The sequence below is a fragment of the Podarcis erhardii genome, assembly GCF_964252035.2.
Source record: "Podarcis erhardii genome assembly, chromosome: 10".
NCBI classification, from domain to species: Eukaryota; Metazoa; Chordata; class Lepidosauria; order Squamata; family Lacertidae; genus Podarcis; species Podarcis erhardii.
The window spans coordinates 991,893-1,013,994 of record NC_138500.1 but is presented as its reverse complement, the minus strand read 5'-3'; the positions used below and the strand labels follow the sequence as shown (position 1 = coordinate 1,013,994).

Genomic DNA, 22,102 nt, shown 5'->3' with positions numbered 1-22,102 from the left:
GAGCAGAGGGCAGCCCGGGACGAGCCTTGCCCCTGGCGGACACTTCCCTGTCTGCCGCCAGCAAGGAGGGCTTTGCTGCGAAGGTAGCATCTGATGCGCCAGCAGGAGGCCCATCAAGGCAGCACATGCTGCAGCAGCGAGAGCCTGCCAGGTTGTGCACAGACAAGGCGCTCGGAGGCTCAGGCAGGCAGGCAGGAGAAGGCGGGCGCTGGCCCAGGAATGGGCAAGAAGCACCAGCACCCAGGAGGAGGAGGAGCGGCAGGCCCAGAGGCAGAAACGCCTGAGGCTTCCCGCTTCCGCTTGATGGGTCGCAAGAGCATCTGAAGGCCTGATCAGGTGCCTCAATGGCCACGGAGGCAGGGCAGAGCTCAGTGGTGCCATTTGGGGAAACGGGTGCAATTGCACCAAGCGCCGGATCCGTTAGCAGCCCACCCCGTGTGCCTGGATTCTGCTTAGAGTTAGCACACCAGCTGCCCTGAGTGGCACAGAAACATCTGAGGCTAAATGGCTGAAACAGGATTCCTCCACCCTTCCGTCCTCTGAGGAATACGGGGACGTTCGGGCAGGCAGGGATAAAGCCAAGGCTGTGTTCAGAAGCATTTGCAGGAGTGTGAAATATTCACTAAAAGGTGGTTTTGCAGGGGTTACCTGAACTTACTGGAACAGATGGTGGGTCAGTGTCAAATGAGGACCGCCTTTCCCCACCAGCACAACCATGCGTGGTCAATGTGAGCAGGGAGGGTGCGGGCAGGAGCCCCCACCCAGGAACACCCTGCCTGCACCTTTCAAGACTATCAGAATCTGCAAGAGCTGTGTGGTCCCCCCCCCCCTTTTTCCAGAAAGACACATCTGGAGGATTAGTCAAACAAAGAGCTCGACACACACATGCGCTAACTCTTTGGGAAATGGTGCGATGCAGCCAAGTGCAGCCGCTCGGCTTCTCTGTGCAGATCAGGAACAGTTCTTGGCGCATTTCATGCACATGATCTGCATCTCGCCTCTTGGCAGAAGCATTTGAAGCAGCTACATGAACAAGTTAACGGCACGGCAACAGATACCAGCCCTGAAAGCGTCAGAGACGAACTCAATCACTGACCCATTCATGGAAAGGCCACTAAAACGCCCAGAATAAACTGATGGAGCTTCAGAAGGACGAACGGCCTGAGAGTTAAGTGCTGGTTGAATAGGCAGAGGGGTCAAGCCTTGCAAATGAGGCGCAAGGAGGGCAGGAGGCCCCCTTCCCTGGGAGCCCCCCTCCTCCCCAACATAGGACCTCCGCAGCCAGCGAGCCGCTCAGAGGGGTGGGACCCAGGCTGCCGAGAGCCCCCCTTGATGCCTCCTGAAAGCACCCCATTCTCCCACCCTACCAGAATTCCCTCCTTCTCATTGCTTATAGCAGGCTTCCTCAACCTCGGCCCTCCAGATGTTTTTGGCCTACCATGATCCCTAGCTAGCAGGACCGGTGGTCAGGGATGATGGGACTTGCAGTCTCAAAACATCTGGAGGGCTGAGGTTGAGGAAGCCTGGCTCATAGAATCAGAGAGCTGGAAGGGACTCCCAAGGTTCATCTAGTCTAAACCCTCCCCCTCCCCCCCGCCCACAATGCAGGAATCTCAGCTGAAGCATCCATGACAGAGGGCCCTCCAAGCTCTGCTTAAAAGCCACAAAGGAATGAGAACCCACCACCTCCCGAGGAAGCCCATTCCGCTGCCAAACAACTCTAGCTGTCGGAAGGTTCTTCCCAAAGTCTTCACCACCACCACCCTTTCCATATATTTTCAGAAGAATTGGAAGGGACAGAATTTACACTTGCCCAGGGAGATTGAGGGTAGAGCATGGTGATTCTTCTTCTGAAGGGACGCGGGTGGCGCTGTGGTCTAAACCACTGAGCCTCTTGGGCTTGCCGATCAGAAGGTCGGTGGTTCAAATCTGTGCGACAGGGTAAGCTCCCGTTGCTCTGTCTGAGCTCCTGCCAACCTAGCAGTTCGAAAGCATGCCAGCGCAAGTAGATAAATAGGTACCACTGCGGTGGGAAGGAAAACAGCATTTCTGTGCACTCTGGCTTCCATCACGGTGTACTGTTGCACCAGAAGCGGTTTAGTCCTGCTGGCCACACTGTCTGCGGACAAACGCCGGCTCCCTCGGCCTGAAAGCGAGATGAACGCTGAAATCCCGTGGTCGCCTTAGACTGGACTTTACTGCCCAGGGGTCCTTTACCTTTTTACATCTTCTTCTAACTCTTTTCCCTGGTTGAATGGCTTGTGGGGAGGGGGGCTGTATCCCACAGCTGCCAGAGAACAAACTGGCAGTCTTAGCTGAACTGTAGTAAGAAAGGGAGAGAAGAGCCAGGAGGTCTTTGTTCAAGACACTTTCTCCAGGAAAGACCCCCAACGGGGAGACTGGCCACAGCAGTTTCAAGGCTGTCATGTGCAGGGCGAGATCTCAAAGAGGGGTCGCCCATGTGAGCCCCCATCGCACGTCATGTCTGCAGGCACCTTTGTAACGCGGAGCTGGTCTGCCAAAGGGCCTGGTGCCCGAAGCCAGCTCCCCACAGATCACCCGTTCTTCCGGTAGAATTCAACTAACATCTAATGAAATCGCTTGGAAGTGTCGTGTGCAAACGCACTTTCCGTGTTGGGGGGCAGAGAAGCCACCCCACAAGGTGGTCCCACGGGAAGGAAAGAACTTGGCGGTTCCTGCGCAGAAAGCGCCCACAAGCCGCCATGGCCTCGGGGCTCGAGGGGCTTGGAATCCGCCACTCCAGGCAGGTGGGTCACAGGTGTTTGCAAGCAAACAAGGACTCTTCAAGCAAATGCTGGGAGGTGGAGGGTTTCAAGAGCTACTCATGCACTGCCAAGAGGAACACCGGCTACTGATGCATCATCACATGCATGCATGCATCCACACACACACACACAGTGCCTCCCTCCCTCCCTCTCTCTCTCTCTCTCTCTCTCTCAGCGCCTTCCGGGCTCATCCCTCCAGCTCCACAGGCCCCCTGCCACCCGACTGGCAGTCTTCAAGCCCATCAAGGCCACAAGAGCACCTTTAAAGCCCTTTCAAAGTGTCTGGTCTCTTACAAGCCCTGCTTTGCAATGAGCATAACAATGCAAAAAGGTGATGCCGACTCAATCGGATCACACACTCTCACTCTCATGCACGGCAACCTCATCATATTCCGCTAGCTGCGCAGAAAGGAGCTTCTGCCAGGAGAAAGCTAATTAAGGGTAAGGGGTTAAAGCAATTCCTGGCAGGGGAACTATTGCCATGACAAGCAGGCAGGGGAAAGAGACAGCCCTGATTCCACAAGGCGGGTTTGGGAATCGAAATGGCCATGGGGCCAGGCAGCTCCTCAGCAAGGACAGGGATGGTCAGGGCAGCCCCCGGCCCCTTTCTTCACCTCCCCGAGAGTGGGAAAGGGAAGGAAGTCCCAGCTGAGGCTCACCTTCCAGAAGAAGCACCAGCTAAGTGGGGCCAGGTCACCCAACCCATCAGAAGATCTGGGTGGATGAGGCCCGTGGCCCCTCCAGTCCAGCATCCTGTTCTCACACTGGCCAGCCAGATTCCCCAAAGGGAAACAAGCAGGATTCGAACACGCGAGCAACACTCTCCCCTCTTGCGGTTTCCAGAAACTGGGGTGCAGAAACATTGATAAGACGCTTGACCCCCGAGGAAGGAACTGAGGCTAAAAGCAAGACAAGCCACAGGACCCCACCCAAAGAGATTTGAAATCTGGGGAGGGGGTGCAGGGCTGGCTTCTCGGCTCAATGCTCACTCCCCTAACCACCATGCCAAACCAGCGCACAGTCTCCACTCCCTTTTCAACTAGCCCCGTCTCTTTGGCTACCAATCTGCCCTCTGGCCTGTGCCCAAATAACTGTGATTGAGAAAAAGGATGTGAATAGTTGCATGTTCTGCGCTTGGGGGGGGTGGATAACTTTTTTAACACAGAGAATGTCCTCTTTCCTTCCCTGAGAGGCGAAGGCTTCCCTCAGCTCTGTCTGTGAAATGGCATTTCCATTTTGGATGGTCTTCCTCGCCAAGCACAAGCGTTCGCTCCCATCCCAATAACACATTGGCAAATTCTCTTAACTTCCACTCGTTTGAAGGAGCTGAGCGACGTTCAGGAAATAGAGGGAAAACAGCATGAAATTTGCATAATTTAGCCTTAATTTCCATTGCGAGACTCATTATCCATCTTTCTCGGTGCAGAACGTAGGCAGCTTCCTCCAAGGAGCTCCTGGAGAAGAAGAAGAGGCGGCAGGCAGCTCTCCCCGCAGCCCCAACATTTCAGAAACAGCAAACAATCGCTGAATTGGGGTCTCTGACTCTCTCACACCCCCATTTTCAGGCTCCCCCCTGCACCCTCCGCTGTGAGAAGAGGTGCAAAGAACTCGTTCTGCTTCTCCACAATCTCCTTATCCTCCTTTACAACTTCATTGACTCTCGTGTCGTCCAAGGACCCAACCGCCTCCCTAGACCGTTTCCTGAGACAAATGTATTTCAAGAATGTCTCACTGGTGGTCCTCATACTCTCAGCAATGTGTTTCTCAAGATGTTTCTTTTAAGCATCCTTTACAGTCTTCTTGCCTTCTCTCCCCACCTGTGTTTGTGTTCCCTTTGTTCTCTTTCTTTGGCAAAAACCACCTTTTTCCCCGAAGGAAGCCTTCTTGCCTCTAATTCCTTCCTTGGCTGTGCGCATTAACAGACGGGCATCCCCTGGGCCTCCATGGTTACTTTCCAGATCTGTGCTCTACACTCCAGCGGAGTCTCTAATACTGTCTTTTTAAAGAACTCCCAAGCATTTGGGACCGATTTCCCCCTCTCGACTTTGCCTTTCGGCTTCCTCTTCACCAGCCTTCTCATTTGGGGAAGTTGCCTCCTCCAAAACCAAGTGTGACGATGTCGGGTTTCCTGGGCAATTGGCCATTGAAACATTTATTTTATTTAATGGCATGATGGTCATGGCTCCCAACAAGCTTCACAACACTGACATCTTGCACCAGGCCACCCATCCAAATTAATTCAGGGTTGCTGTCTCTGGTTGGTCCCATGGCCAGCTGCTACACGGCACAGTCATTGAGGGAATCTAGAAATTTTAGCTCTTTGACCCCATAATCTCACCCATACACTGAGACACCCCAAGCTGTGCCTATTTTAAAAAATAAATTTATTGGTTTTTCAGATTAAAAATTTACAGTCACATGTCCAACATACAACATAGATATAAGATTCCAAAGAATCTCCTAGACTCCCCCCCCCCTTTGTGGGTCTTATTGTTAATCATTTCCTTCTGCATCTTTTATAATAATCCAAATCCATTGTGTCCAAAATTCACCATTAAACCACAAGTGTTATTCCAAGCTGTGCCCGTCTAGCTGGCCCTGGAATTGGCAGCATTTCGGAGTACGCCACCTTGGAACTCCTGGCTTTCTGTCTCCTTCCCCAGCAACCCAAATCTGGCCCCCGGGACTGAATTTGTAGAGCTACGAAAGCAGCTGCTCTCCAAAGCCGGCAGGAGGAAACATCCCAGTGACAGATGGGCCCATCGAGAGGCAGCGCACCCGACTGCGGACCTGCTCAGACCCCAGGCGTCAAATCCATCCTGAGTGTTCACCGAATGCCCCCCGCCCCCCCCCAATATCCCTGGGCACCTGAGCCCAGAAGCTGGGAGAGCTTTTCTCCTGAGCAAAAGTTTCCCGGAAGGGTACGTTCTGGGGGTGGGGGTGGGAAGAGCAGGGCGGGCACAGAGCTCAGGCTCCCAGAAGCAGCAGCTCCTGTCTGCCAGCAGGACAAGCCACACACGGGGCTCTCGGCTGCCCCCACTCTGGCCGCTGTAAACCTAGTAAATATTTCAAGGAGGGAAACCCTCTGCAAACAAAGCCCCGGGACCCCCAAGAGGCAAAGCACTTGCAGCCCCCATCCCCTTTCCTTCTCTTTTTAAAAAATTGATTTAATCATTTTTTCAATACAAACAACAACCGCAAAAGACAGAAACCTTTCTTCCGAGACCCGGTGCTTCCTTACAATTCCGGGGAGCTGCCATTTCCCACTGCCATAAAAAATGGAGTGCATTCATAGAAATTATAATGACCTACTAAGAATCACACACTTCTTGGATTAATAGCATCACTTACACACCTACAGGTCGGATTGCATTACGGTTTCAAGCACCCTTCCCAAGGGCCTGTGGAACGCTCTGCCACCAGATCACAAGCAGATAAACGACTAAACAACTTTCCAAAAACACCTGAGGGCCGCCCTGTGTTGGGAAGTTTGCTTTGCTGTGTTTTTATTAGGATGGAAGCTGCCAGATTGGCTGGGGCAACTCCGTCAGGTGGCCAGGGTATAAGATATATTACTATATTACATCATTATTTTCTTTCACTTTATTTGCCCACTGAAAATGTTCCGTGAAATATAAATAAATAAAAATCTGCACCTTAGTTGGATCTCCTTTAACCATAAGCGGCTTTCTGGGGGTTGTTGTCCTAGAAGGCAGCTCCTAAATAACAAATGAAGGCCTGGCCTGGGAGCTGCTGCGTGTCTGGAACGTATTGCATTTATACCTCACCTTTTCCTCCCAAGGAGTTCAAGGCAGGGTACATGGTTCTTGCCCTCCTCCTTGTTTAATCCCCACAGCAACCCTGTGAGGTAGGTCAGACACAGAGAGAAAGTGACTGGCCCCCAAGGCCCTGCCTGGGGAGCTTCATCACCGAGTGAGGATTCGAACCCGGGTCTCTGCCAGGTCCTAGTCTGGCACGCTAACCACTACACCACACGATCCCTACCCCCCCAAGGGGAGGGACCCAGCACCGCCTCCCCGATCAGAACGGACTGGCAGGAATCTACAGCGTCCACACAGATGAAGAGGGACGGATTTTCCCAAACGGGGGAGAGCGGAATCAGGGGAAGAAGGCGCTCTCATTATTAAGTTACGAGAGCAACAGCGCATCGCCTTGCCAACTGTCAGTAAGTTTGCAGACTGTCAGTAACAAACAGAAAATTGCCTGTCAGTAAAAACAAAAACTGTGGGTGCACAGACACACACAAAGCGGAAACTGTGCCCAGACAGGAGAGCTATTCTAGGGAGATGGCAGAAGGTGCTTGCTTCACAGAACCAGAGGATCGTAGAGAGAGCGGGAAGGGACACCCGGGGTCATCTAGTCCAACCCCCTGAAATGCAGGAATCTCAGCTGCAGCAGCCATGGCAGGTGGCCGTCCAACCTCTGCTCAGAAACCTCCACGGAAGGAGAGGACACCACCTCCTCAGGGAGACCACCCCACTCTGAAACGGCTCTTAGCGCCAGAAAGTTCTTCCGGGTGTTCAGCCGGAATCTCCCTTCTTATAACTTGAAGCCATGGGTTCGAGTCCTGCCCTCCAGAGAAGGAGAAAGCAAGATGGAGCAAGAACATTTTCTGCAGTTCCAGAGGGTAGGATTCCAACGGATGCAGTGGATTAAAAAGACAAGGGAGGAGCTTCTGATGAAACATTTAATGACTGCCTCACCTGAGTGGTGCATGCTCTAGTTATCTCCCGGTTAGACTACTGCAATGCGCTCTATGTAGGGCTACCCTGGAAGGTGACTCGGAAACTGCAAGTAATCCAGAATGTGGCAGACAGACTGGGGACTGGGAGCGACCGCCGAGAACATGTAACACCAGTCTTGAAAGACTTACATTGGCTCCCAGTACATTTCTGAGCACAATTCAAAGTGTTGGTGCTGACCTTGAAAGCCCTAAACGGACTCGGCCCAGTAGACCTGAAGAAGTGTCCCTACCCCCATCATTCAGCCCAGACACTGAGATCGGGTGCCGAGGGCCTTCTGGCCTCCCTGCGAGAAGTGAGGTTGCAGGGAACCAGGCAGAGGGCCTTCTCGGTAGTGGCACCCGCTCTGTGGAACACTCTCCCAGCAGATGTCAAGGAAATAAACAACTATATGACATTTGGAAGACATCTGATGACAGCCCTGATTTTAATGTTTGATGTTTTATTGTGTTTTTAATATTTTGTTGGAAGCTGCCCAGAGTGGCTGGAGAAACCCAGCAAGATGGGCGGGGTATTTTATTTTTATTATTATTATTATTATTATTATTATTATTATTATTGAAGGACCTTGCTGGGGGTTGGGATGGATGACCTTTGGGGAGCCATTCAGATTATATACTACCATAAATTCTGTAATTCTATAAGGGCTTGCAACTCGGATTCCCGATTGTCTGCACCCCAGCAGAGCCTGGCAGGGTCACACGTCCTACTGGCCACGGGCACGTCCTTATTCTTGACCCGGCCACGGGGCCAATGATTGGGAGACAAAGCCAGGCATGAAAGGACCCCCCTCCCTTTCTTCCCTCCTGTGCCGAATGGTTTTCCTGGAGGAATTCCATGCAGAGACCCAACACAGCCACCAGTTTGGGGTCCTGGCTAAGCAGGCTCCCTTTATTACGCAGCCGCTGAAGTCCTCCAGGGGAGGGAGCCGTGCCAGGCTGCAGGAGGGGCTGCTGAGGGGTGGGCATCGCCCAGGCTGCTTGTTCCTAGGCAGCCCCATCCCAGCCCCCTCACCCTGCACTGCCAACGTGCAAAAAACGTGCCACGCAGGCCCCAGATCCTCTCCTGACCCCGGGAGTTGCAGGTGCTCATTAGTCGGCGAGTCACGTCCCCGGCAAGCAGCAGAAGGACGGCTCTCTGCCCCACGCCGGGCCGCTGCTCGCCTGCCCACCCCCAGCCCGGCCCCTGGGCTCCCCTCCTCGCCACGGCCTGGAGGGTCCCAGAGGCTGTGCTTTATGGACCAGCAGTGGCGGCGGCCAAGACCGTCGGAGGAAACAAATGAGGCCTGTTTAGAGGCCGCCCAGTGCTCCATAAAACCGACGCTCCATAAAACTCCACGCTGCTGTGACGGAAGGGCAGGGGGAGCATCCATTGCGCTCCCTCCACCTCCAGGGCCCGGTGGGGGCTTCCGACCTGTTTGACGGCAGCAGAGGCAGATAACCAAGTTGCCTCCCCGTGATGGCTTTCCTCGGGGGGGGGGGGCGGGGGCTGGCCAGGAATGCCTCCCCAAGGCCCTGCAGAGCCAACGGGGAAGCGCTGCTCCCCTCTTCTCCCTGCACCCAGCAAGGAAGGAGAAGCTCCCCAAAGAGGCAGGCAAGAGGGGGCAAGGCCCCTCTCTGGAGGCAGTCTGGTTCTGGGGCTCCCAGCAAGCTGCAGACTGGGAAATCTAGGTGGGAAACTCATGAGAGCAGGAAGGGAAGACCTTTGGGCGAAGATCCCAAGGGGCAAGTCCTGGGCTGCAGGGGGTGGAGTCCCTTCTGAAGCTGCAATCCTAAGGTGCCCCCCTAACATGAAACGGGAGGCTGGAGGGAGTGCCTGCTCCCCCACCCGCTTGCAACGGGCAGCGGAAGCTCGAGACAGGTCCCTTCTGCTCCGACTGCCTCAAGCACCTCCATTTCCCTCTCTAGGAAAGCCAAATCTCTGTGCTGGCCAGGGCTGCTTGCGGCATCAGAAGGCACTCGATCGACTGGGAAGGAAGCAATTGGGCACTAAGGGGGGGGGGGAGATCTCCGTCGTCCCAGGACCCAACGTGCTGGAGCCACTTGGGAGGCCCAGGAATAATAATATAATAATAATAATTTATTATTTCTACCCCGCCCATCTGGCTGGGTTTCCCCAGCCACCCTCTGGGAACAGACAGGGCGGTGCCTGGGCTGCCAAGGGAGGCCATTCATGAATGGCTGTGGGGAGGTCTGTGACTCCACCCACCCACCTCCCCTGGACACAGGAGGAGGAGGCTGCTCCCCCCCACCCCACCGAGAAAGGAAGCAGCTACACTGGCAGGTGAGCCAGAGAGAGGTCCCTTCAAAACAAAGCCAACGCCGAGGGAGGGCAAGCTCTGCCGGAAGGTGGCCAGCTGTCCCCTTCCCTGCTGGGGCTGAGGGGTGTTGCAGAACATCGGGCAGGGACAGGAGCATGGCCTCTGAGCCCCAGAAACACAAGTCCTCCTGGCTCAGGACTCGGAAAAGGCAGCGAGGCCTCCAGAAGCTTGGGAGTCCCAGCTGAGCCTATAAGGAATGCATACACACACCCTCCGGTTTAGGAGCATTGCTAAGTTGCAAGGGCCCCTTCCAGGTCATCTAGTCCAACCCCTGCTCTGTAAAGGATCCCTGCCCTCCTGTGATGTCCTCTGCCAGGAGCAGGATAGCACACCCACACCCCGTGTGCCCTAGCATCGCTTCTGGGGCGCTCCTGGGCTTGGAAAGCCACCAGGCAAGGCAGCTGGCTCAGCGGAGGGGAGGCACATTCTTGAAGGCCGGCCAAGCACATGCCTCAGATGAGAAGCTCCCCCCCCCCACTCCCATCAGCTGAGACATTCATCAAGCTGCTGAGTGATTATCCAATGGCTGGCTCCCTATTCCCCTTGGAGGGAGGGGAAATGGCTGGCTGCGCAGGGAGATTTGTCTTCCCTTCTGTGACAGGAGAGTCTTGGGGGTGGGGATCACCCCACACGTGCCAGCCTGCCAGTGCTGCCCCCCCCCAATACACACATACACACACACAGCAGAGCAGGCTGAAGAGCAACCGGGCTCAAACCCCAACAGCAATGGAGTTGGGGGAACTTATCAGCCGCACCAACAGATCACAACTGTGCAAACGGACCATAGGAAGCTAACAAGAACCTGCTGGATCAGGCCCGGGGGGGGGGGGGAGACCCACCTAGCCCTGCACCCTGTCCTCGCAGGGGCTGAACTCTGGGAAACCCAAAATCAGGATCCGAGCACAAGAGCCTTGTCCCCTCTTGTGCTTTCGTGCAACTGGGACTCAGGCGCCTAACTGCCTCTGACCACAGAGACGGATCATATCTACCCTGGCTAGCAGCCCTCGGGAGCCCTCTCCTCCTAAATGGACTGGCCTGATCCTCTTTTCCAAAGCCATCCAAGTTGGTGGCCACCCCTGCCTCCTGCAGCAGGGAGTTCCACAGTTTAAATCTGCATCGCGATGTTCGGCCATCGTCAGAATGGGCGGGGGAGAGCCGCTCTGAAGACAGGAGACCGTTCTGCGGAAAGCAAAGGCAGGTGCGGACGAAGGAGCATTGAATCACAGAGCGGGAAGGTGTGGGAATGTTCAGGGATGCAGGAGAGGATATATTGTTTGATTATAGCCTTTCCAACTTGTGTTAACAATTTAGCAGAGTAACATTCCCCTTTTGAAACTTAGCAGCTGCGTTTGCTCAGGCTCGCTAAAGCCTCTATAATAACTGTTCTGGTATTTCCCCCTTATTCCCTCGTAAAAGATAAGACACGACACAGTCTTCTATAAAAGTATAAAAAGAGTTTACTCACATTCTGTTCACAATCGGATCCCAAAAGGCAGACTTAGCTTAGAAAAGTAACATACACCTGGAAACTACAGTGGTGCCCCGCAAGACGAATGCCTCGCAAGACGAAAAACTCGCTAGACGAAAGAGTTTTCCGTTTTTTGAGGTGCTTCGCAAGACAAATTTCCCTATGGGCTTGCTTCGCAAGATGAAACGTCTTGCGAGTTCTTGCGAGTTTGTTTCCTTTTTCTTAAAGCCGCTAAGCCGTTAATAGCCGCTAAGCCGCTAATAGCCGTGCTTTGCAAGACGAAAAAACCGCAAGACAAAGAGACTCGCGGAACGGATTAATTTCGTCTTGCGAGGCACTACTGTATCTCATAAGGAGACAGTCCCTTTGGAAGCCAAGAGAGCTTCTTTGGCTCAGCAGATGTTGCTTCTTCGATGCATGTAGTCAAAGAGAGAGAGATGGCTGCCCTGCCCTGTGCTTTTGTCGTTACCTGCACAGGTGAGGCCACGCCCACCTCTAGTCACATGCAGAGGAAGTCTGTCCCAGCCCAGAAGGAAACAGGATGTTGAAGCCATTCCTCATGGCAGGCGAGGAGGCTGCACCTACAAGTTCTCCCATCTCAACCGACCTTTTGCCCCCCAAGGCTCTGCCCAGTTTCTGGCATCTGTTTTTAGATCAGGGGTGGGAGGGGGGCAGAAGGGGGAAAGGAAAACTGGAAGATGGGTCTACAGACAGACACACACACACACCGCCCTGCAAGCTGCAGCCCCAAGAGACCCTCTGCTCCATCTCTGCAATTGCTTCACTGCCTCCTTCGCCCACAAAGGCCTTCTCAGCGCCAGCAGGAAAACCAAACCGGGGCACCTTTGGGTGCCAAAGAAAGATGGCGGACCCCATGAGCACACAGGCCAGTTCCACAACAATCTTGCAGGGCAGACCCAGCACCCTGTCTTTGAAGCAAAGTTGAAAGCCTCTTTCCGTTCCTGCAGTAGTTGGAAAAAAACCACCAGCTCATGCTATTCTAGGCCACATGAGCAGAAGAATTGTGTCCCAATAAAGGGAAGTCAGAGTAGTGCTCTATACTGCCTTAGGCCTGGAGAATTGCGTCCATTTCTGGGCACCACTATTTAAGAAGGATGTTGAGAAGCTGGGAGGTGGGCAGAGGATAAAGACCAAGGTGATCAAGGGTTTGGAAACCAAGCCTGATGAGGAACGGTTGAAGCAGCTGGGTATGTTTCGCCTGGGAAAGAGGAGACCGAGAGGAGACATCTTCAAGGGCTGTCACAGGCTGGTTTTCTCCTGCTCTGGAGGGTAGGACTCGAACCCATGGCTTCAAGTGACAAGAAAGGAGATACTGACTAAACATCAGGAAGAACTTTCTGGCAGTAAGAGCTGTTTGGCAGTAGAACGGTCTCCCTCGGGAGGCTGTGGGCTCTCCTTCACGGGAGGTTTTTAAGCAGAGGCTGGATGGCCAACTGTCAGGGAAGCTTTAGCTGAAATTCCTGCATTTCCGGGGGCTGGACTGGATGACCCTTGGGATCCCTTCCAGCTCTGCATGGGTCTCTGATTCGAAGAATCCTCCCGGCAGAGAGAGCCACGATGGCACTCTCCACTGGGGCCGGAGTGGCAGCTGCCTCTGGGCCGGGCCAGGTTCGGCAGCCTTGCCCAAGCATGCCACGGGGTGCACGGCAGCAGGGAGTGCTCCCCTGCCAACTGGAACAAGGAGGCCGGAACAATTACCCCACTGGGAACCTGGCCAGGAGGCCAGAATTAGCAGCCAGGCCACCATGCTGTCAATCAAGCCCACGGGTCCCGCCTCTGGCCTCTCACTCCCTCCTGCAGCAGAGCAGCGCCCCCTAGTGCCAAACGGCAGAAGGGCCCCCAGCTGGCACCCTGCCTTGGCAGCAGGACGGGGGGGGGGCTGTGCTGGGGGGTGCGCGGCAGAAGGACATCTTCCTCAGCCACCCACCAGGATCCCAGGGGCCGCCTCTCTGCACCCCCTTGGCCTGGCCAGGAGGGAAGCTCAGCCACTAGGGCCCAAGAAGCTCAGAAGACCTGCTGGATCAGGCCCACGGAGCCCATCCTGCGTGGCCGACCGGGAGGCCTGAAAGCAGGAGCCGGGAACAAGGGCATTTCCTCTGCTGCTGTTTCCAGCAGCAGACATCCAGAGAAACCTTCTGCCCATGAAGGCAGAGCAGAGCCATCCTGGCTAGGAGCCCTCAATAGCCATAGCCTTCTCCTTTCCTTCCCCTCTTCCTCCTCCTCCTTCTCCCCTTTTTCCTTCTCCTCCTTCTCCTTCTCCCCCTTTTCCTTCTCCTTCTCCTCCTCCTTCCTTTCCTCCTCCTCCTCCTTTTCCTCCTCCATGAACTTGTCCAATCCATTTTTAAAGCCATCCAAATGCCTGCCTCCAGTGGGAGGGAGTTCCACTGTTCAACTCTGCACTGCTTGAAGGAGGACTTTTTTTATTCAATTTTCTGTTTTGCAGTTTAAAACACTCCTTTTTACATCCTTAAAATATCAGCGGCTTCCCTTCTCCTCTTTCCATGCTTCATTTTATGTATCTCAAATCCCTGCATATTTTACAAAAACTATACGATTCAGTCTTCCATTATTGCATCCATCAAAGCTTATTTACACAGGTATTCAATAAACGTTTTCCAATCTTCTCTAAAGGTATGTTCTTCCAGTTCTCTTATTCTATATGTTAAGTCTATGAGTTGTGAATGTTCTGTCAACTTAAGTTGACATTCTCCTTTGGCTGGGACCTCGCTCGTTTTCCATTTCTGGGCTAACAAAACACGGGCTGCAGTGGTGGCCAGACAGAAATAACCTTTTTTGACACCTGGGAATTTCAGTCTGAATTATCCCCAACAGAAAGGACTCTGGGGAGTGGTTTGGGGGGGGGGAGACTTTTTACATCTGTCCTGAATCTTCCTTCACTAGCAGCAACAACCACCAGTTGTGCTCCTCCCGTGGCATGCTAACAAAGGGAACCCCTCCGGGTGCGGGACGTGTAGTTCTGTGGCAGAGCCCCCCCCCCCCATGCAAAAGATCCAAGCTGCCATTTCCCACTGAAATGTTCTCTGAGCTGAGAGAGACTCCGGCGAGGCAAACCCACCCCTCAGTCAGCAGACACACACAAACACAAATTCCTGTGCTCCTCTTCCTTCCACCCCCCCCCCCAATGTCATTTCTACAAAGCCAACCAAATGCACAGGGAAACAAAACCCACAAATAGGTCTCCGCCCTGGCAAGCATACAGTCAGCCCCAGAGGCAAGCGAGGGAGGGAGGCAATGGAGAGCAGAGGTCCAGAGGTGGAGGGGGGGGGCTAAGAGGTTTAACCAAAAACTTTGCAGATGAGGAGGGGAGAGGAAAGGGTTCGCAGTGGGAGGGGGGACCTAAGGGGATGGGAAAAAGAGCAAAGCCAAGACAGAGGCTGAAGAGACCTTGGGAAGCAAAGCAGGGGCTGCACTTTGCAAACAGTGCCTGCTAAGCTGGTGAGGAGCACAAGAAGAATCTGGCTGGGGGATGCTTAGAGATATTTTAATATACAGTCATACCTCGTGTTGCGTTTGCTTCAGGTTGAGCATTTCCAGGTTGCGTCCCACAGCGACCCGGAAGTACCGGAAAGAGTTACTTCCGGGTTTCGCCGCTTGTGCATGCGCAGATGCTGAAAATGACATCGCGCGCCTGCGCAGAAGCAGCAAATCGCGACCCCCTGCGCGCGGAGACGTGGGTTGCATTCTGCTCAGGTTGCGAACGGGGCTCCGGAATGGATCCCGTTTGCAACCAGAGGTACCACTGTATTAAGAAATGTAATAATACAGAAACAATGCATTGAAATGAACTCACTTGCAGGATTTGAGTAATACACTTACAATGAACAAATATAAACAGAAAACACAAATATGAGGTAAAAGTGTTAAGAACAGATTAAGAATACAAGTTTAATTTTAGTATATAAGGTTTATAAAATTATACCCAGAACAGACAAATATGTAATAAATAGGAAAGGGAAGTAGCTGGGGGAGGGGGTTAATTGAAATTGTAAAATGCAATTTGAATTTTTGAATATGTTAAAATTTGTTGGAAAATCTTAATAAAAATAATTTCAAAAAGAAAAGAAATGAAATAATCAGGGGAGAAGGTCTCACGCAGACCACTCTGCGCATGTCAAGGAGGAGACTTCGCTCTGGTTTCCCTCCCACGGACTCAGGCTTGAGAGACGCACCTATCGACCGTCAAACTCTGCCTGAGCGATCAGTCTTGCTCCAGGCAAGCGGCATGCCCTTATTTATTGTGCTGCTTGCAGGTTTTTCCGACTGCTTGACACCTTATTTAAGCCACGCGGAGACACGCAAATGCTCTTCAGAGAGTTGAGGGAGGCAGATTTGTGGTCCCCTGCCCCAGTTGCCCGGCTTCTGCCCCAGACGGCAGAGCCCCTTCCCCCCCAGCTCCGTCCTGGGGAGGGGCGGGCGGGCGGGCAATGCGTCTGCCACATGCCAGCCAAGTGCATTTCCTAAGGGGCTCCCCTGCTCACAGGAGAAGCATTTGGGCACAAGCTCAGCAAAATGGGGTCATGGCAACCTTCCTCAGATCTGCCTCGGGAGCCTGGCTGGTGCTGGCAGAGGAGGCTCCTCATCTGAAAAGGGGGGGGGGGACACGCTTATTTGGGAACCATCAGTGAAGGAGTTTGTGCCATGGTGGGAATTCTGAGGAATGGGGATGAACAGGATTGTGGAATTCCCCTCTGCAAACTGATGGCACAGCCGTGTTTGGGGTGCTGCCCCTCAAAAAGTATATTGTGGGGATAGGAAAGGAGATCGAGGAGCAGAGGGGCTCTCCTAGGAAGAAAGGGGGAGGAATTTGGTTCGTTTCAGGTCAGAGAAAAGGAGGCTAAGGGGCAAAAGGATAAGATTCAGGATGGATAAAAGCAAGCATATTTAGAAGAGATCTGAAGGGAAGTTTTCAACAGTTCAACAGTTGATGTTTTATGGAGTTTTTAATGTTTTGTGGGAGCCCCCCAGAGTGGCTGGAGCCACCCAGTTAGATGGGCGGCATATAAATAAACAAATATTTTTTTTTATTCTTATTAAGCACATGTTCACCTGTGGAACTCACTCCCACAGGAGACAGGGAGGGCCACCAACCTGTTTGGCTTTGAAGGGGGATGAGAGTTTTAGTCACAAGGACCAGGTGGATCTTCCAGGTTCTGGGGCAAAATACCCCCCCCCCCCCCCCGATCTCCAGTCACGGCAGAGCAGCCATTCCCTTCTTGCTTGCGGGCTTCTGAGGCCAGTGTGGGAAAGAGGAGGCTGGTCTAGATGGGCCCAGAAGGGCCCCCAAGGGAAGGATGGCGACTCAACAAGATTTGCCACAAAGGAACCCCCCTCCCGAGTTTCCATCTCAGTGTGTGTTTACAGGCAAGGTGAGCACAGGTGTGCAGGTGCGCCAGCAAGCCCAGACACACACCTGCACATACAGAGATGGGGACTTGGAGGGGGGAGGAGCTGCTAAAGTCTGGAGGCTGTAAGGACCAAGAGGGAGCCCCCCCCCCCCCGCACACAAGCACACACTGGCTCCAGCGGCCAGTCCAGGGAGCCCTCAGCACCCCCCAAAAGTGCTCTCTGGCCGAAAGCACTGATCCCGTGCCGCCTGCCCTTGCCAGCAGGGTGAGAGCTGGCCGCTCAGCCGCCCGGCCTCAGGACGCCAGGGCCGCCCTCATAAAGCCTACCTCGCAGGCAGAGCGGAGGAGCGGGGGGGGGTGCCTGCCCCTCGGGAGACGAACGGCCTTCAGAGGCCCCTGGACCCGCTCAACCGTCCCCCGTGGGAGCCAAATTCGTGTCCTTTTGGGGAGCGGGGAAGGGGGGGGAAGCCGGCAGCCCTAGCCGATCGATCCCAGCAGGCGGCCGGCGGGGCAGAGGCAAAGACGGGCAGCCTTGGCTGGGCCTGTCGCTTCCAATCAGGCGGCAGCACCAACCTCGGGGGACTGTTTTGATCATTAGCGCAGAGGACTTTTTCATCGCTTAGCTCCATCAAATTAATCCGAAGTGAAAAACGAGGTGCTGACAAAGGAACTGCGCATAAAGGCAGCCCTGCGACAGCGGAGGAGGGCAGAACGGGGGCTCCCAAAGCAGCCCCCCTCGCGGCCAGCGCCAAGTGGATGCCAGCCCAAGAGCCAGAGCCACCAAGGTCACGGGGAAGCGGAGAGAGGAGGGAGCCCTTGCCCACCCCCTCCAGCCCCCGGAAGAAGCCTCCGCTGCAGCTCAGGGGACCCAGGCCATGCTCAGAGCCCTGCGCATGGAAGGAAGCACTCTCGAGCAGCCCTGAGCACCATCAAATCTACGCTTCCAGGTGCCATAAGAAAGCTGCAGAGATAGCGCAGGATAGTGCCCACCCCGGAAATGATCTCTTTCAGCTCCTGCCTTCTGGAAGAAGGTCCAGGGTTATAAAGACCAGGACTAGCGCCTGAGAAACAGTTTCAATCCAAATGCAATTTTGGTTTTAAACACAGTGTAAGGTAGTCTTTATGTGAGTATATTGTATTTAAAAATGGGGTATCAGAGTTTTTAGGGGGCTAACCAGGTTGGGATAGCTGGGATAGCAGGCTTGTTGGTTTTTGAATGTCTTATGTAGGTTTTTCAATTTCATTGTTCTGTATGGGACAATGACAATGATGACAAAAGAAGAATGGAGGATGAAATTGATGGAGTATGCAGAATTGGATAAACTAACCGGAAGAATTCGAAACCTGCGGGACCAGAGATTCACAGAAGACTGGTGTAAATTTACGGACTATTTGAAAAGTAATTGTGATGGCCAGATTACGTTTGCAGGTTTGCAAGAAGTTTTGTGAAGTAAATTATTTGAATTATTGCAAAAATGGTTAAAGAGGTGGATTGTGAGTTAAGATAATTAAAGGCAACAGGAATTTAAGAAATGCAGAAGAAATGATAAAAATGGTGGGTCATCAGAGGTGCTGATGGAAGTCCAAAAAGATGTATAAGATGTGAAGTTCTGTGGAATGTATAATAATTGGTATGTTGAAATTAATAAAAATTATATATTAAAAAAATATAAAGATCTCAGGGCGGTTCACAAAATAAGAAGAGGGGCCCCGGTGCCCAGCCGTTCTTCGCAGGCTCTGCCCCGGCCCCCGCCAGCCCACCTGTCTCGGCCCCCTTCCGGGCTTACCTTCTTCCCAATCAACTTCTTGCGCAGAAACTCCCGGGCCTCAAACATGTAGGGAATGTCGTAGAGGGGGCGCAGCTTCCGGTTCTTGTCCTGCGGAGGGAAAGCAACAGTAGTCAGGGCAGTGATTAAGGAGATGAAGATAAAAGATCAAAAGTTATTCATGTGTGCCACAGCTGTGGCAAGGACTTTGCTGGCCCAAAATTGGAAATCACAAGATGTTCCTACTATTGCGGAAGGGCAGTAAAAAATGACAGACTATGCCAAACTGACCGGAAGAATTCGGGATCAGGACGACCAGAGATTCAAGGACAATTGGAGTAAGTTTGCTGAATATTTGAAGGACAGTTGTAAAAACTTAAAAACAGTAGCAGGACTGAAGTAGCTCCTAAAATGCAAAATAGATAGGGTGTGAAATAATAAAATATGCAATGGACTTGATAAAGGATAGCAACTGAAGGGAGGGAGGGAAGCCACGAGCTCCGCAGAGCCAAAAAGTTTATGTGTTGAAGAATGTATGGTAAGAAAGAATATGTAAAGAAAATAATAAAAATTTATTGGGGGGGGGCCAGAAGTCAGGGCAGTGGCAGAGTCCCCAGGAGGGGCGGCGATGGGAGCAGCAGGAGTTCATGGCTCAAACAGGACATGTTTCCCTTTTTTTGAAACCCTTTTTTATTTGATTTTACAGATGTAAATTAGTTACAATACCAAATACATATCCCCCCCCCATCCTCTCCATGGGTCCTACTGTCAACTTTTCCAACTGCATATTATTTCATAATCTGTATTTCAATATTGTTCATAGCATTTGGTGAGATTAAAAGCCTGCTAATGTTTTCATCTGCTTACAGTGGTCTCCTAGATAAATTATAAACTTTTCCCATTCTTTCTTGAATTTCTTCTCTTTAGGTCATTTCAAGAAGAGAACCAGCCCCCTGGTTATTTCATTTATTTATTTGTAAAATAAATAATTGGGGACTGTGAAATCATTAAAAAGAAAAATCAAAGCAGTATACGATTGTATATTAAACAACTACTGAAAAGTTAAAAACAGACATCAGTTGCGGAAAGATGAGCTCCCCACTGCCTGTGTAGGGTTCTGGCAGAATAGGAGTTTTCATCTGGCATTTAAAAGTTGGCACCTGCTAGATCTGCAGTGGCAGGGAGTTCCACAGGGCTAGGCCAATGACATTAAAGGCTCAGCTCCTTGTCCTTGTCAAGGGAGTCTCACCAACTTGGGGAACGATCAGCGACGTTCCTGCAGGTGATCTGAGTGACTGAGCCGGGATATAAGGGGGGGGGGGCAAGCTGTCCAGGGCTTTGTAAATTAAGGCAAGGCCCCTAAACCTGGCTGGGGAGCAGATGGGCACCCACTGCAGGGGCTGTAAGACAGAGGTCACCTGTTTCGCCACTGCTTGCCCACCCTCCCCAGCCCCTGCCTCCAAGGCAAGCTGCTTTGCTGTGACACCCCCCCCCCCACACACACACTTCTCCTGGCACAGAGGCCGAGCGAGGCATCCCTGGAAAAGCAGGTCGCCTCTTCCACCCGGAGCCCATCGGAGCCGCCAGCCAGCCCATCATAACTGAATGTCTCTGACAGCTGCCGAGGGGCAGCCCCAGGGCACAGCCAGGGCTCAAAGGCCGGAGTCGGGGGCAGCCGCTGGCCGTGGCAACGTCTGGCGCAGAGCCAGGCTGGACGCAGCAGGCTGAAGGAAGCCTGTTTCGATCTGGGCACAGGCCTGGGTATGGCGCCAAAGCAGAAAGGCACCATCTTGCCCTCAATGCCGCTTGGCATCTCCATAAAGCCCCTGGGAGAGGCTATGGGGAGATTGGGGGCAAGGCATCATCCAGACAAGGATATGTTTCTGGGCCAGACTCCTCCCCGCCCCCCCGGTCATCCATGCGCAGGCAACTTCTGGGCTTGAACACCGCAATGTGCTCCGGGCAGGGCTGCCCTGGTGCAAATCACCCAGCTGCTCGCTAGGGCAGGATCTCGCCAACATTTTAACTTGCTGCTGGAAAAACTGCACCAGCTGCCCGTTGGGGAGCAGGGAAAGTTGAAACTGCTCGTTTTTGGCGTGCAAAAAGCCCAGGCAGCTTGGGACCAGGGGACCCGAAAGATGCTCGATCGCCCCTTCTCTCTGCCCAATCGAACACAGAGCTCCTGCAGAGACTCTCTTACTGGGAGGCCTGTGCCACCCAACTCAGCTCTTGGGCTGGCGTGTGGCGGCTCCTCTGCCCTTTTAGGATTCCCCCCTTGAATATGAGGCAGGCGCAGACTCTGCTCCTTTTTGGCGGCCGCTGAAGACCTTCCCCTACCAAGGAGGCATTTAAGGGGAGACCTTTCCCAGGCCTTGTCTTTTTTGGAATTGTTTCTAAGCCGCTTCCTCGCGCTTGTTTGCTGCCCTGGGCTCCTTGGGGAGGCAGGGCCAGATATAAACGGAATGAGTAAATAAGAAAGCAAATAAAGCCTTTCGAGCAGAAGCTACTCAAATCCAACAGCAACAGTCAGCTGAGCCAGGAAACTCCCTCAAGCTCTGGGCGGGCAACCTTGTGCTCAAACACTCAGCCAGGGAGGGGGAAGAAAGCCCTCCCTTCTGGGGGCCACGGGCGAGATCTGGAGGGGCCACACATCCAGCCTGCAGATTGACATCTCCACCCACAAATGCCCCACACAAAGCTGGCACCAAGAGCTGCCAGCTGAGTGGAACAGGTGCCCACAAGCAGCCCCAGGGAGGGCACACACCTGGGAGAAAACCTCCTTCTGGGCTGGTGGCGCTATCAGTCATAGAATCGGGACCACGGGGGTCATCTAGGCCAACCCCCTGCAATGCAGGAATCTTTTGCCCAACGCAAGGCTCGAACACACAACCCTGAGATGAACAATCTCACGCTCTACCAACTGAGATCTCCGTCCCTGCAAAAGAATCCACGGAAAAACCTCCTCGGGCAACAAAGACCTTTGCCAAACATGCCCTCAGAGGCTGCCTGACTAAAGCAAGGCTGGGGGGGGGGGTTGGAGCACGAGGGAAAGAACCAGGCCACAATCTGCGCCCAGCATTTGGGAAACGCCACCCCCTCCCCCTATGGATACTTGGGAGTTTGCTCAGCTCTCCTCCGCAGCCTCACGGCATTGCCTAACCTTTATTTATTATAAATGCCTCTGTCCTTCTCCAAGTAAAGCAAAGGTCTGCAGAGTTGCCAGCGCAGGACCCTCCTCCCTGCATCCTCCGCGGGGGAAGAGGCTGCAGGCAAACAGGCCAATAAATTATTACATATCTGCGTGTGCGACAGAGCGGCTTCCCACGTAGCGGGAGCGCAGAGCTCAAGGTGCTGCAAATTAACCCTCACTTAAATCCAAGCTTAGCAAGTCCATTAGCTATGCAAACACCGCTCAGCCTGGCTCCTGCGCAACCCCCACGGTGCCCGCTCGCCCGGGGGCATACACCAGGCAGCTCCTATTCTCAGCCTCCCAGAAAGCGGGTCAGAGGCAGATCAGAGAAGAGGACTGCCTGGACAGCTCAGCTGGCTAGAGCGTGGTTCCGCTAACACGAAGGTTGCAGGTCCATTCCCCTTACGGGACAACAGCATATT

The 22,102-nt window shown here is 53.3% G+C and overlaps 1 protein-coding gene and 1 long non-coding RNA gene across 2 annotated transcripts in view; one reads left to right on the top strand and one right to left on the bottom strand.

Annotated features, from left to right (window-relative positions):
• LOC309352046 overlaps nucleotides 1-22,102 on the top strand; it is a 413,396-nt gene that overhangs the window by 193,947 nt on the left and 197,347 nt on the right. The gene's annotated exons all lie outside the window — the stretch shown is intronic.
• The window catches only part of SND1 (staphylococcal nuclease and tudor domain containing 1), a 224,164-nt gene that overhangs the window by 118,886 nt on the left and 83,176 nt on the right, over nucleotides 1-22,102 (bottom strand). Inside the window, exon 11 of the mRNA XM_081879810.1 lies at nucleotides 18,512-18,601. Coding sequence (XP_081735936.1) covers nucleotides 18,512-18,601 — 90 coding nt within the window. The remainder of the gene's footprint in view (nucleotides 1-18,511; nucleotides 18,602-22,102) is intronic.